This window comes from Gymnoscopelus braueri, assembly GCF_963280865.1.
Source record: "Gymnoscopelus braueri genome assembly, chromosome: 12".
Taxonomy (NCBI): Eukaryota; Metazoa; Chordata; class Actinopteri; order Myctophiformes; family Myctophidae; genus Gymnoscopelus; species Gymnoscopelus braueri.
In genome coordinates, this window is record NC_137614.1 from 34759825 (window position 1) to 34773709 (window position 13885).

The following is a 13885-nucleotide window of genomic DNA, read 5'->3' on the forward strand; positions in this document are numbered from 1 at the left end:
AGGTATCAGACCAATGGCAAATGATGTCACATGCTGCCTGGGGCTTGATGATGGGATGTCAGAACTACAGCTGCTTCTGCTTGACCCTGTTCACAATTGTGAAGCAATTCATTGTAGATGACCAACTGTTCAAGTTGTGGCAATTTACTCCAGAAGGTGGCGTTAATGCAGCACAACGGATGCACGCCTGCCATCAGTGGTGGAAAGTAACTAAGTACATTTACTCTTAAGTAGCATACTGTAGGCTACTTAAGTACAATTTTGAGATATTTTTATTTACTGGAGTATTTCCAATTTTCAGTACTTTTACTACTCCTCTCCACTTCTACTCCACTAGGCTACATCTCAGAGGCAAATATTATACTTTTACTCTACAACAATTATTTGAAAACGTATATACATTTTCGGCCATTTGAAAATAGCCGATCTACAAGTTCACAATGCCTCCCAATGCAACCCATTGTGAGCTTGTAGATCTGCTATTTTCCAAGTTTTTTTTTTTTTTTTTTTTTACATTTTATGCATTTGAAAACTTGTGAAATGGGACCTTCTGCACAATGAGTAGGCTACTTTCTACTTTTGGTAGGCCTACTTTACGTACATTTTGATACCAATACTTCTGTACTTTTACTCAAGTAAATTTGGAATTAATCCGGACTTTTACTTGTAAGGGCACTGGGCACGGTCGCACTTTTATTTTACCTACGGGGCGGAATGCTTTGTCAATGCAAATGCGTGGATTCATGGTCTTGCGCATCTTTCTTGCGAATCTACGCATTTGCATTGGCAAATTCCACCCCAAGTGCGGCGTGACCGTGCTCTAACAGAGTATACATTGCAGTATTTATACTTTTACTTAAGAATGTGAGTACTTTTTCCACCACTTGCTGCCATTAAACCCCGAAAAATTATGTTCGGTTTGGTTCTGTTCTGTTCCACTCCGCGCCACTAGGTGGCGGACACACAACGCGTGTAAAGTCCAGCGGAAGGAATCAGTACTGAGAGCTACAAAAAAAGAGTCTTCCTCCTTCTTGGATACAAGGCTATCTTACTTGGATACTTGTTGTTGTAGTGCTGAAGTATAATAATTTCCCAAACAAAGACACATATTGCTTGATTAAAAATGGCCGGAACGGCGTCAGTAGCGGGTGAAGTGTTCGTGGACGCGCTGCCATACTTTGACCAGGGCTACGACGCAGCGGGCGTCAGAGAAGCGGTAAGGAAGTCACTTCATGTGGATGAAAGGGTTACTAGCATCATGCTAACGTTAGCTAGCTGCACCATGCCGAGCGGCACTGTGGGACTTCATTAACTCATATTCATAACTTGCAACACATTCAAACTAATGATGACATATGTGGGTCATAATTAGCCTTGGATCAAGACTATCATGTTTTTTTTCTATCGAGTCTGACTTTTATTTTCCTATCTTCAATAGTCTTGATTAGCACCTGCACTTTCACCAGTAAAGCCCATACTCCTCCGTACATGTACACAATATATATATAAGGAGCTTACCCAGTTGCCCCAAATGTTAACTCGCCCTTCGGAGTCTTTGTGCAATGTATTAGTCCGTATTCTTCAATAGATATGTGTTTTAATCCCGTCTGTGTCGGATTCTGTCTGAAGTTACCTGTATTCCTCAAATAGCGTAGTGACGCATCCGGTGAACGCCGGTATTACACTCAATGTAAACAGGAAGTAAACGAGGGGGGGAATGGCGTTCAGGCACAGATGGGATTAAAAACGCATATCTATTGAAAAATACGGACTAATACATTGCACAAAGACTCCGAATGGCGAGTTAACATTTGGGGCAACCGGGTAAGCACCTTTTTATATATATTTTTGTACATGCACGGGCTTTACTGGTGATAAGTGCAGGATCTCTATCAGAGATGCCGAGATACGAAGGTAAAAGTCAAACTCGATAAAAGTGCATCTATGATAGTGTTGATCCAAGGCTAATTATGACCCACATATGTCATACTTAGTTTGAATGTGTTGCAAGTTATGTCATAGCCAGCCAACCATGCCTTGTACTATTTCGAATGAGCTCCTCAGTGGAAACTTGGTTAGTTACACTTCAGTTGCATCATGTTGAAATAAAAGGGTGCTGGTGAGAGGGGCATGTGCACGACAGGCTCATGACACCGCCAGAAGGTTTAGACGTGACCCAGAACACACTGCACCCTTCTTCATGTCTTTAATGCACAACCACGCGGGTACAATTAAAACTACAATCCAGTACTAATTTAATAAATAAAACGTTATGGTAGAGTATGTTAATACAATATAGCTAGCACATCTGCAGTGGTTGGAGGAGGTCTCCCTACCCTTCCCTTGACAAATTTAGACCCTGGGTTCAGGTAGGACTCCTACTAGTTTTACTATGTTGCAGCCGGTTTGGACACTAGATGTGCTACCATCTTTATTGTAGTTCAGACATCCGTTATAATTACATCTCCATTCTCCATTGGGGGAGAGAGACAAACAACTTAATGGATTGTAACTTTAAGTTCATGACTTGAAACCGCCCATAAACCCAATTGTATTATTTCCTTTCATGCATTGCATTATTTATTTATTTAATTTGTCTTGCACTGCAGCTAAACTTTATATATTTAAATATTTTATTCAATTAAGAATTTTAAAAACGTAATGCTTTATTAACCAAAGTACACAATCAACAAAGATTCAGTAACATTATTCATTCATTCATTTGTTTATTTGGACAGGACAATGCATATTAATGAACGTCATGACGTAAATACACCGGAATTAGAAAAGATGCTAGTTTTCATCCGCAGTCCTCACAAAGAAACTCAGACAGACAATTCAGTTCAAGTTACCAGAAAAACACAGCTGCAGTGGTGGTTCATCATGATAAAATGCTCCGAGCTTGTATTAATTTGACTTCTCATGCCACAAATCTATCTATCTATAAATTCCACTCATCTCTATGTCTGGCTGTTCTTTGAATATCTCCAGAACTGTTAATTCGATCGACTAAACACTTGGCGGGTGTATTCCTGCAGACCCAGGAAGTCCAGTGCAGAGTGTTAAGTCAATCGGATCTGTGCCATCACTAGTTGTTGATGTGTGACTGACTGAATTGTATACTTTTGTCTAATAATATAAGTATATTTTCCCAAATCTGGAGACAATTCATATGTAAACTATACAGATTATTACTGTGCACATTTATGTACTATATAAGATATAAGACTTCGTGTTTGAGCACAAATATGCATTTTTTTTGAGAACCCACATTTTTTGGCACATTCCTCCCCCACACCTTCAGCTTCTGGCTAGGGGAAACACTTGTAATTCCACATCAGGCATGTCTCTTCATCCTCTTTCGTTCTACCTTGATGGTGTAGTCTGCAACCATAGTTTTATTTTTTAAGTCAAATTATGCTACACATTCCTATGCAAAGTGGTATATATGATCATATTTTCTGTCATTTGGCTTTGGCATTCAAAATTTAAATTTTTCATTGATCAAAGTGATCCGCTTGGTGGTGGTGAGTGACTGCCCTCAAGCATTTTGCTTGTTCCGAATCCTCATGTTTTTCCTCTGGTGTGTTTTTCTTCTCAGGCGGCAGCACTGGTAGAAGAGGAGACCCGCCGATACAGGCCCACCAAGAACTACCTCAGTTACCTGCCCACACCTGACTTCGCTACGTTTGAGGTGACAAACCCATCAAGTCGTGGAAACCTTGTCCTGTTGATGTTTTCCCAGAATAGCTGATAGCAGCAAGGGCCTTTTGTCATTTGATGTATGTTTCTTTTTTACTGTCCATCCTCAGACAGAAATCATGAAGAATGAGTTTGAGAGGCTATCGGCTCGGCAACCCCTGGAACTTCTCAGCATGAAGAGGTAAATGACATATGCCACTGTCTGGTTTTGAAGTTTACAGGACAAATGACACAATGTTTCTCTTCTACAACCAGTGTCTCAATGTGTAACACCCTGGTCCACTTTATATCTGACTGGAGGGAGCTTTGTAATAATTGTCTCTGCCAGGCCGAAAGGCATGGTGAGAGAGTATGTTTTGCACTCTGTCCGTCCGTCCTTCTGGCTGTGAACAGCTAAGCTCCGGCACCGTTGTCCTGATCGCAACGAAACTTTGCACACACACTCCCTGGATGCCAATTCCGAACCTCTGCCCCAAATTTCTCAAAATTTTCACATGGGCCTGTTATAGCGCCACCATAAGACCGATTTCTGACCTGGCGGAGACCTGTGCTTGGAGGAGCACTTTTTCTAGTTATTCATGTTTTTATTAAAATGCAAAACTTTTCATAGTTATTTATCTTGATGAAAAATTATTCATCTGAAAGGACCATGCTGGCAGGTTTAGCAGATTTAGCTAATTGACTATGGCCCATGTATGGTATACTTGACTTTACTGACCAGTGAACATTTTCCAAAAGTGCACTGTAGTTTGTTTGATTTTAGAGGAAGCCATTTTGAATTCTTGAAACTTAACTGGGAAACCACAGTTAAGTTTAACCTTTTGTTTATAATATTGTAAGAATGCTTAATGTGCTGCTTGGTTTGATGTCAATGTTATTACCCCATTCTAAAGGGCCATTCACATGGATTAAAGTTCTCAGTGACCACGACCGATTTCAGTAATTTGGATTCCATAAAAGTCGGCATGTCATGCACCAAAAATAGGCTGATCTACAATCTTACATGTCTTCTAAATTATATAAGCAAAACAGAATAATGCATCACTGTTAATTTTCAGATTAGAAACGTCAACATTTTAATTATGTAGGTATATGGGTGGTAAGGGACCCATATATTGAATAGGGACACCGGCCCAAAAAGAACCACTGGTCTAGATGGGAAAGCAGAATCCACTGGATGCCCCTGAGTCTGTCTACTGTTGTCTTTCTCATAATTCAGTCGATGGCAATCAGTAAGAGAATGGGAGACATGATACACCAGACTGTCACACACCAGACACAACCTTGGTAACAGAGAAACAAGCAATTCTAGTTCAGCCGGACCCTCAGCCAAAACCTGGATGAGGCCAGCTGGGAACAATGTCCGTCAAAAATGGAAAACTGTGACTTCCCTCTTATTTTGATCTAATCTGTTATGGCGGCATGACTGGTAAACAAGTCATTCTTTCGATGTTCAAGGTTTATAGGGCATAACAGTGGCGGTTATTTTGTGATTCCACAGATAGAATTATTTGAAGCCTGGAACCAAGCCATCCATGACCATAAAACATTTGATTCTGTGTCAAAAAATATTTGAAACCCGCAAAAAAGGGTATTTATTAAATATAGTATATAACATAATTAAATATTTATGGTCATGATTCACCAGGAGCCTGGATGGCTTGGATGGGTTCCAGGCTTAAAATAATTGATATAAATATTTTTGGAAACCTCTGGGGAAAAATGAAAGGGATTTCTGTCTGTGGAACCCAAAAATGGCCGCCACTGCTATGGCCTCATAAGGTTTTATTCATCCCATATAGTTATACTTGTATAACTTGCAGTGAAATGATGCTTGGTAACCTTCTCTTGTTACTGTTCTGTAAAGTGTTGAAATATAAATGCCACTCCACCGGTATGTTCTGAGTCTCTCAGCACGTTGGCTTACATTACATCACCTTAGTCGTATGACTCCTATTTTTCAACGATGTCTGTAACTTCTCAAATTACTGGGATTAAAACAGTGTCTCAAATAACTGCTCGAATTACCATGACTAAGTGTTCATCCATGCATAAACACGGTATCAAATGTCTAAGTCTGTAGTTGTTCCAATGACTGGACATTGTCATTTTGTCTTTTTGTCCGTTAGCCATTTGAAAGATGCAAATGACCACACTTTACAGGCAGGCACAGTACCGACAGACACAGGTTAAGGGGCAAACTAACTGGCTTAACTGACACTATGTTGGACATATGTCTCTTTTGACCAACTAGTGCAATACCCTTTATTAGAGAGATGTTCCTGCATTACTGACATCATCAATATGACATGCAGTACCGATTATCGGAGTACCAGGAGTCTATGACGTCAGTACTATATTGTAATGTCAGTCAGTGATCATTAGTATCATAGTCCTTGGAGGCCAGTCTATGATGTTCTGACATTTCTTTCTTCCATACCCCTGTTTTTCTGTCTTTGAACTCTGTGCAGATATGAGCTACCGGCACCGTCCTCTGGACAGAAGAATGATATCACAGCGTGGCAGGAGTGTGTAAACAACTCAATGGCCCAACTGGAGCACCAGGCAGTTCGTATTGAAAATCTAGAGCTCATGTCGCAATACGGTACCAACGCATGGAAAGTCTATAATGAGTGAGTCACTCTTTGACACTTTTCCCAGACGGTCTCATATTGTCACTAAGATTTGCATATTTTTTTTATTTTAGGCATTATGACTATGAGTCAAACATCACAGGACCAATCGCATAAAAATCAAGAACAAATCAAAAGTCAAATGACAACTTCTCATTAAGGCCAGCTGGAACCAATGTATCCAAACACTAACCACAAGGCCACTGAGCTGGCCAGTCTGGGGACCTTCAGGTCCAAATGGACCCCCTGAAACTGTAACTCTGGGTGCATTTGGTTCCATTTGTACGCTCTTAGAGTTAAATTAACACATTATTTTTACAGTGTAGATTGGAATTCTCAAAGATAAAAATGGTTCCATTTGTGAACTCCAGAGCTACAGACCCATTTATACCCCTGGTGGGCCCCTGACCAGGCCTTGAGAAAGAGTGCTGTAAGAAGTGCAGCTCAGTGGCCTTGCAGGTACCCTTTATCAGAGTACTACTACTTGGAGGCCAGTCTCTGACATCAGTGCTATGATGTCAGTCAGTATCCATTATCAGAGTACTTGGAGGCCAGTCAGCGATATTAAAATACTATTATACAGGTAGCTCTGTCCAAGCAACGTGATTGTTTGAAATAGGCTCTCCAGCTGTACTCAAATGAGCATGACAGCACACCTAGCCGTTCTCAAATGAAAGACCTAATCACTACATAAAATGTAGTGAAAATTTAAAACCTCTTCACACAGAACTTCGGCCTCAGTTACATGCACATCTAAACCTTTAAAGTTGAGTTTAAGAAAAATATTTCTATCAATAAGTCTCCAGCATGCTTCAATATAAGGATAGGAAGTAAGGATTGTTAATAAAAAGGAAAACAATTAATCTGTTTCAAAGTTGCCCATGAATAAATTCACATCATTTAGGAGATGCTGTATCATGCTGTAGTGTAGATAATACCCATGTTTGAAAAATAGTTTCTAGTCTGTACTTGATTGGTCAGTGACAACAAGGATGGGCTTCTTGCCCATCCTTTTGTTCACGGGGTATGCTTGGTTATAAACTGGGTACATCTCATCTAGTACCCAGTTTATAACTGGCAAAATACAGTATATAAGTCTTTGGTGTGGGAGGACACAGGCTCTGTGAGAGAGATGGTACTCGGATGTCCCTAGTGATTAAACCTGTTGCACCAGGTAGATTATTGTATATAATTGGTTGCACCTGTGTGTTTGTCCCTTGTGATTCCACCTGTTGCCCCAAGTATAGCTTATAATTGGTTGCATCAGTGTGTTTTTCCCACGGTGCCGGCTGGCACAGCAGTGGGCATACAATGCCAAATTTAGGACACTAGGACACTCGACAGCATATCACCTGTACAGTGCAAATCCACGTTGCCAAGCATGGATGAAGTGAGTGGCTGAATGGCCACACCACTGCACTGTGTCATTTTGTCATTTTTGACATTACAAGGCTTGTATGTCATTATTGGTAGCGAGCGGCTGAATGGCCACACTACTGCACTGTGTCATGTCATTTTTGACATACAAGGCTTGTATGTAATTTTTGGTACACAGAAGAAGGGCGTATTGGCTTGTGAGATTGTGCAATATAAAGTAGTGTTATTTGGAATGCTGTCCTTTGCCGTTGTTTATTGTGCATTTAGACATTGGACCAGATTCCACACTTGCTTATGGTATGGAGTGTGCTTGTCATTGGGCAACTTATACTGAGTTGCTGACCTGTTAACTTGTCTTTCTCTCTACAGCAATTTGGCTTTTATGATCGAAATGGCTCAAAAGGAACTTCAGAAGTTCAGGTAAGCTCTATCTTTTCAGGATTTGCCAACATAAAGTATTATTTTACCACCAGGCAGCAGTTTTCAGATTAAACTTGTTATTTTCTTTCTTTCAGGAAGCAAATTCAAGATTTGAATTGGCAGCGCAAGAATGACCAGTTGGCAGGAGGGGGCAAACTCAGAGAGCTGGAGTCAAAGTAAGTTTTTATGTGAATGTTAACATTTATTCTTTGAGTTGTGTATATTGATATGAATGAAGCCTGTCCAACGTGAGAGCATACCCCGGCTTGAAGATCACACAACCAAATGCTGGTACATTTTGGCTTTGGGCTACAATATTTATTTAATTCTGCTGTAGAAGTATTAGGTAAAAATGCCATTGGTCTTCTGCATATAGGATTTTATTGTTGTCATAACATTGTAATCCAAGGTAGACTTAAGCCAAGCTAAGAGGTTGTGAAACGATTGCAATTGTTCCTGTAGAAGCCTCAAGTCTGTTAGCCCCTTTCGGGACCACAGTTTACATATTTGTATTTGGGACGAGGTAAACTGGGTCGGGTCCCTTGAACCTCAATGCATTCTCCTGTTCAAGCTTGGTACCTCTCTCTGGTGTCGAACAAATATAGTGTAGTGTTGCAGAGAGATTTCAAGGATACTCTGGATACTGCAGTAGGGTCCCGCAGAAATGTGTGGTGATAGGTGTTGCCATTAAACATGTTAAATCCATATTTTTACATTTAGTTTTACTCTCCCACACGCTCCATGGTGCGCCTAGCCTGGTAAACCGTCCCCCGTCTTGTGATTGACTAGGCAGCTATAATTAAACACAAAAATAATTACAAAGATTGGGTTAAGGAAAAGTAAGCTAAACTATTGTTAGGTTGGAAAGGTATGTGCACTGGTTTATGGGATGACTAGTTCCTTCACTCTTAAAATATGTACACTGTCTTGTACCGTTTTAACCCAAATCAATTGGTTTATTATGATCAGATCACCATTCATCTCGTAGTTGTTTGGCCTGGAACCAGACTTGACAAAAAACTGAACGGTCTATGGAATAAATGAATGGGAAATTCACTGAATGAATGGGAAACTAGGAAGTTCAAAAAGAGGGCACACTGCACAATCACTGTTGAGCTCTGTAACACTGGCAAATAGCCAACTGGTTTTATCTCTCATTTCCAAAAAAAATGCTGTTTGATGCCAAGGAATGGAAGTACTTCGTGAGATTCTGAATGTAGTAGCCTCTGTCGCCTACTAGGCTCAAAGGTATATTTCATACCCAGCATGACCCTCATTTGTCTGTTAAGGTTTGAATATAATCAGGAATGTGACATAGAGATGTATATAATGTCTAATATGAAAACTTTTTTTGTCTTTCAACAGTTGGGTATCTCTGGTAAGCAAAAACTATGAGATAGAACGTGCCATTGTTCAGCTGGAGAACGAGGTGTCCCAGCTCAGACAGCAACAGGGAGATGAGAACAAGGAGAACATCAGACAAGACTTCTGAAGTCTGAACTCTCAACCCTACGATGCCCATCTGTGTTGATCTGCAGCCCAATTAAGACACATTTGCTCTCGGGATGATGTATAATCGCTACTGGACTACAAACTGATTGTGCAGCAGTTTGACTGCTTCTCGGGTGTGATTAGATAACCCAGTTGTCTGAGAAGAACCAAGCTGAGGATATCCTCACCACCCTGAAGAAGTTCCCTCAACACCTTGATGACACAGAGGATGGCTACACAATGTTGCTGGACACCGAACCCCCAAAACAAAAGAAAAAAAGCTCAGCTCAGCTCTTTCTTCATAGAACTGTTAAAAAAAACAAATTGTAGTTTTTACATTATGTTCTGTGAAACAGCCAATTCTGGGACACGATAGTGCAGTCTCTGTGAGTAAAATCCTTCCATACAGACTGAAGTTCAGAATTTGCAATGTGTATACTTTATCCATTGATGAATAAACTTTGAATTGCAGTTGGAGGAATGCTTGGGATTGGGATTTTTGTTTTTCTATTTGTAAAAAAAATATCCCAGCTAAGCACATAACCATGGAATTGTTTTTTTCTTTTATACCATTGTAATAAAATATTAAAATCGTTATATTTTGTCTTTGTGAATTTGATTATTCTTTGGAAGTTTTTACACAACCGTTTTCCAAACCAGCTGGTGATACCATAATGTAAAAATAAAATCGGCATCATATTTCTACAGACACCGAAGACTCTAACCCTACGAAGAAAGTGAAGGTGCTGATGGATTCTTGCACAAACACTTGACACATGTGTGCTAGTTAAGTTCCCTATCAAAGTGCACCCCTAAGTATTTGTAGGAGGTGACCGGCTTGATGTTGTGGCCATGTATGGCGAACATGCTGTGATTCCCAATTCCCTTGGGATCCACCACAATCTCCTCAGTTTTTCTTACATTAATTTGTAGGTGATGCTCATCACACCAACGCCCATACCTTTCCACTCCAGTTGTATGGCTATTAGGGGTGTAACGATACGTTTTAACAACGATTCGATACGTATCACGATACTTGGTTGTCGATACGATACATGAACGATACAGGTTAATTTAGAACGATACGATACGTTTCGATTCAGCGATTTAGTCGATACGATACATGAACGATACAGGACAGGTTAATTTAGAACGATACGATTCGATTCAATGATTTAAAATCGATATAGTAACTATTTATTTACCCAAAAATTCTGTGTGAAAAATAAATACCTGGATACTGGATATAAACCCCTCTTTCTCTTTTCTTCTTCTTAAAAGTACTTAGTATTGATATAATTGATTATTTGCATTGCAGAACGATTCGATACGATTATTTGCATTGCAAAACGATTCGATATGATTCAAAGTCAAACGATACGATATTTAGCTGTTTGCATATCGATATAGTAGATCGTTGAAAATTCAAAACGATGCATCGATGCAGTTACTGTATCGTTACGGGCCTAATGGCTATTGATGTCGGAGTCGCTTGTGGGTAGAGTCAAATTCATTCTGATCGGTTTACCCAAAATAACAATTTACAATACTGTTCATACGGTAGATGACTAATCCTTCTGATCCTTTTTATTTTTTAGAAAGTCTATTCTGGATGGTATGTGTATTGCGGTCTTGCATAGAATTGTCAAGTTTGTTGATCTCTGAAACTTCTGCCAGATATGTGAATTTTGTGAGTGTGACCCAGGCATGGTCACTGAAATATGCAGCCAACTCTGCACAATTTTAGAGAATAGATGTGCAGGGGTGTTTTTAGGCATAGGTGGTAGGCTCCCCAAAATAAAAAATAACGAATGAATTGTAAAATGTATTAAATAATTAAATGTTATAATTAACGCTGTCACGTTTGGACGGTGGGCGAGTGCACTGCCGGTCTGTACCTAGGAAAAGTTCAAAGTCATCAAAGGGTAATTTAGAAAGAGCAAAGATGAGGAAGGTGTGTTTTTAAGGACATTTTTGAAAGCATCTGCCCGTCTCTGGTGTTCATGATTGCTTTGAAAAGTTCAAAGCCATTAGAGGGCACTTGAGAAAGAGGAATGATGGTAGAAAGATGACAAAAAGCACAGAGGTGGCATTGGAGATAATAATACTAATTTACATGGTTATAAGTGCTCCTCCTATGCCACCCCTCTCAGCTTCCCTACCTAGCTCTTCAAAACAGTCTCATAAAATGTTTTTTTTTAAATATTTTCAGACATATTCTAATATTAATAAATAATCGTTACTATGGGACGCAGAGTGGAATTGGAAGTGCTAGAATTTGAACACTAAAATTCAAGCTGATGAATGGGTTCTCTTTCCTGATTGGATGAAATTGTTTATTAGAGAGCTGGGGAAACGGGGAGAGACCCCTGTTATTGAACAAACACTATAGGAATGATCAGAATATAGAGCTTTAACCTTTTTTATGAAAATTCTTTGTTTTAACCAAGAAATATAACTTACAGAACCTTAAACTACTTACAGTAAGAGTAATGGTTAGTTACTCATTACGTAAATAACTAATCGATGATTGTGGTAGCTCACAATTTTTTTTACTAAATAACTGACTCAGGAGGTAGAGTTTAGTTCAATGCCCGGCTCCTGCTGGCTCCATGTTGAAGTGTCCTTGCTAAGACACTGAACCCCTAACTTCTTCCGATGAGTAGGTTGGTGCTTTGCATGGTTGCCTCTGCCATCTACTGTATGCGTTAGGTGAATGTCACACAAAACACTTAGATGCTATAAAAATGCAGACCATTTGCCTTAATGTCACAGACCATACCTCCTGGAAAACTAATAACTATATGGGTCCTTTATAATAACTAATGAATTACTGATTACATCAACATTAGCTCTTCAAAACTCATTTATGCAGAACAGTAACTAATCATCCGCCAATATCTTAGCAGCTATTATCAGTCACTACTGGCAAAATAGGCTGTCATCAATAATTAATGAATCTTAATGAGAGACTGTACCTTCAGGAGAACTAATAACTAACTATGGGCACTTTAGAATAAGTACTAATGAATTATTGATTACATCATGAACCTAGCCTACTATAGCCTAGGAGTTTTAACGACCACACTCTCTCCCTGAACCATGAAATGTGTCATATACAGTACCAAGCTATCACTCTAACAAATTTGGAATTTCCCACATTTTCCTACATTGCCCATGGGTATGCATATCTTTGCTTTCGGGCGTCCAAAATGTGTGCTTTTCAGGAAATGGAAAACAGAACCTATGCCCATATATAGGCAGGACCACGGCCACGTCACTCTGACTCAGACATAACCATAAACAAACCCAATATGCCCATATATAGGCATGTCACTCTGACTCAGACATAACCATAAACAAACCTGATACGCCCATATATAAGCATGTCACTATGACTCAGACATAACCATAAACAAACCCGATATGGCCATTTATAGGCATGTCACTATGACTCAGTCAACCATAAACAAACCCGATATGCCCATATATAGCATATATAGAGATCCGGTTGTCTTGAGCCACAGATCCAGCCGCTATGCCCATATATGGTCACGTGCATATATGGGACCGACCGACTTCAAACTCTGTGCACGCATCGGCAAGGACTTGAGGGAGTGCAGTGCCTGCTGTGGAGTCGTTCGGATATGCGGTGTCCACAACTGCCGATCCAACCCATATGCCCATATATGAGCATGCCAATATACAGGGTATGGCCATATACTGATGACATCAGGGATCTCCATATATATGGGCACAAAGGATACAGACAGACGGGTACAACGGGTACTCTGACAAAGCCCCCGACACTATGACTTAGACATATCTGTCGGATTGGCGATGCGCTGCCGAACTCTAGTATTTATAAAACCACAAATGGGCATATACTGATGACATCAGGGATCTCCATGTATGGGTATAAAAGGGACACAGACAGACCGACGTGTAAAACCCCCCCCCCCAACCCACCTGCACCCAAGTCTGACCACTTGGGCAACAATCAGCTGGTTGATGCGGAAAACTGAATTCCCCCCAAGGAATCAAATAGGTCTAAATTCATTAATTACTCTTTGTCTGAGCAGCAGATTTTTGGATTGCCACTCGGGAGACCTGGGTTCAAGTCCCAGGTGTTACAATGGTGCCATGACCTGGATCGGGTTTCCCAGTGGGGTTGGGGGTAAGTAACTGAGTTGCTCTAGCAGCTGAGTTAGTATGTGTGCTAACTCAGCTGCTATCGTGTTAATTAGACAATTTTTCTCTTT

The 13885-nt window shown here is 40.1% G+C and overlaps 1 protein-coding gene across 1 annotated transcript; it reads left to right on the forward strand.

Annotated features, from left to right (window-relative positions):
- The first annotated feature begins 1015 nt into the window (after window positions 1-1015).
- Window positions 1016-10220, forward strand: bcas2 (BCAS2 pre-mRNA processing factor). The gene is made up of 7 exons (XM_080443767.1): window positions 1016-1216; window positions 3602-3694; window positions 3813-3883; window positions 6174-6335; window positions 8082-8132; window positions 8228-8308; window positions 9498-10220. The coding sequence occupies exons 1-7, from the start codon at window positions 1124-1126 to the stop codon at window positions 9622-9624; spliced, it is 678 nt and encodes a 225-aa protein (XP_080299893.1). The 5' UTR covers window positions 1016-1123; the 3' UTR covers window positions 9625-10220.
- Window positions 10221-13885: the final 3665 nt, after the last annotated feature.

Bases quoted from the DNA above. Each gene is read 5' to 3' on its own strand.
- bcas2 (XM_080443767.1), top strand. From the start codon at position 1,124: ATGGCCGGAACGGCGTCAGTAGCGGGTGAAGTGTTCGTGGACGCGCTG. The intron at 3,695-3,812 runs GTGACAAACCCA...GTCCATCCTCAG, and splicing joins CTGACTTCGCTACGTTTGAG to ACAGAAATCATGAAGAATGA. The intron at 8,133-8,227 runs GTAAGCTCTATC...TCTTTCTTTCAG, and splicing joins AAGGAACTTCAGAAGTTCAG to GAAGCAAATTCAAGATTTGA.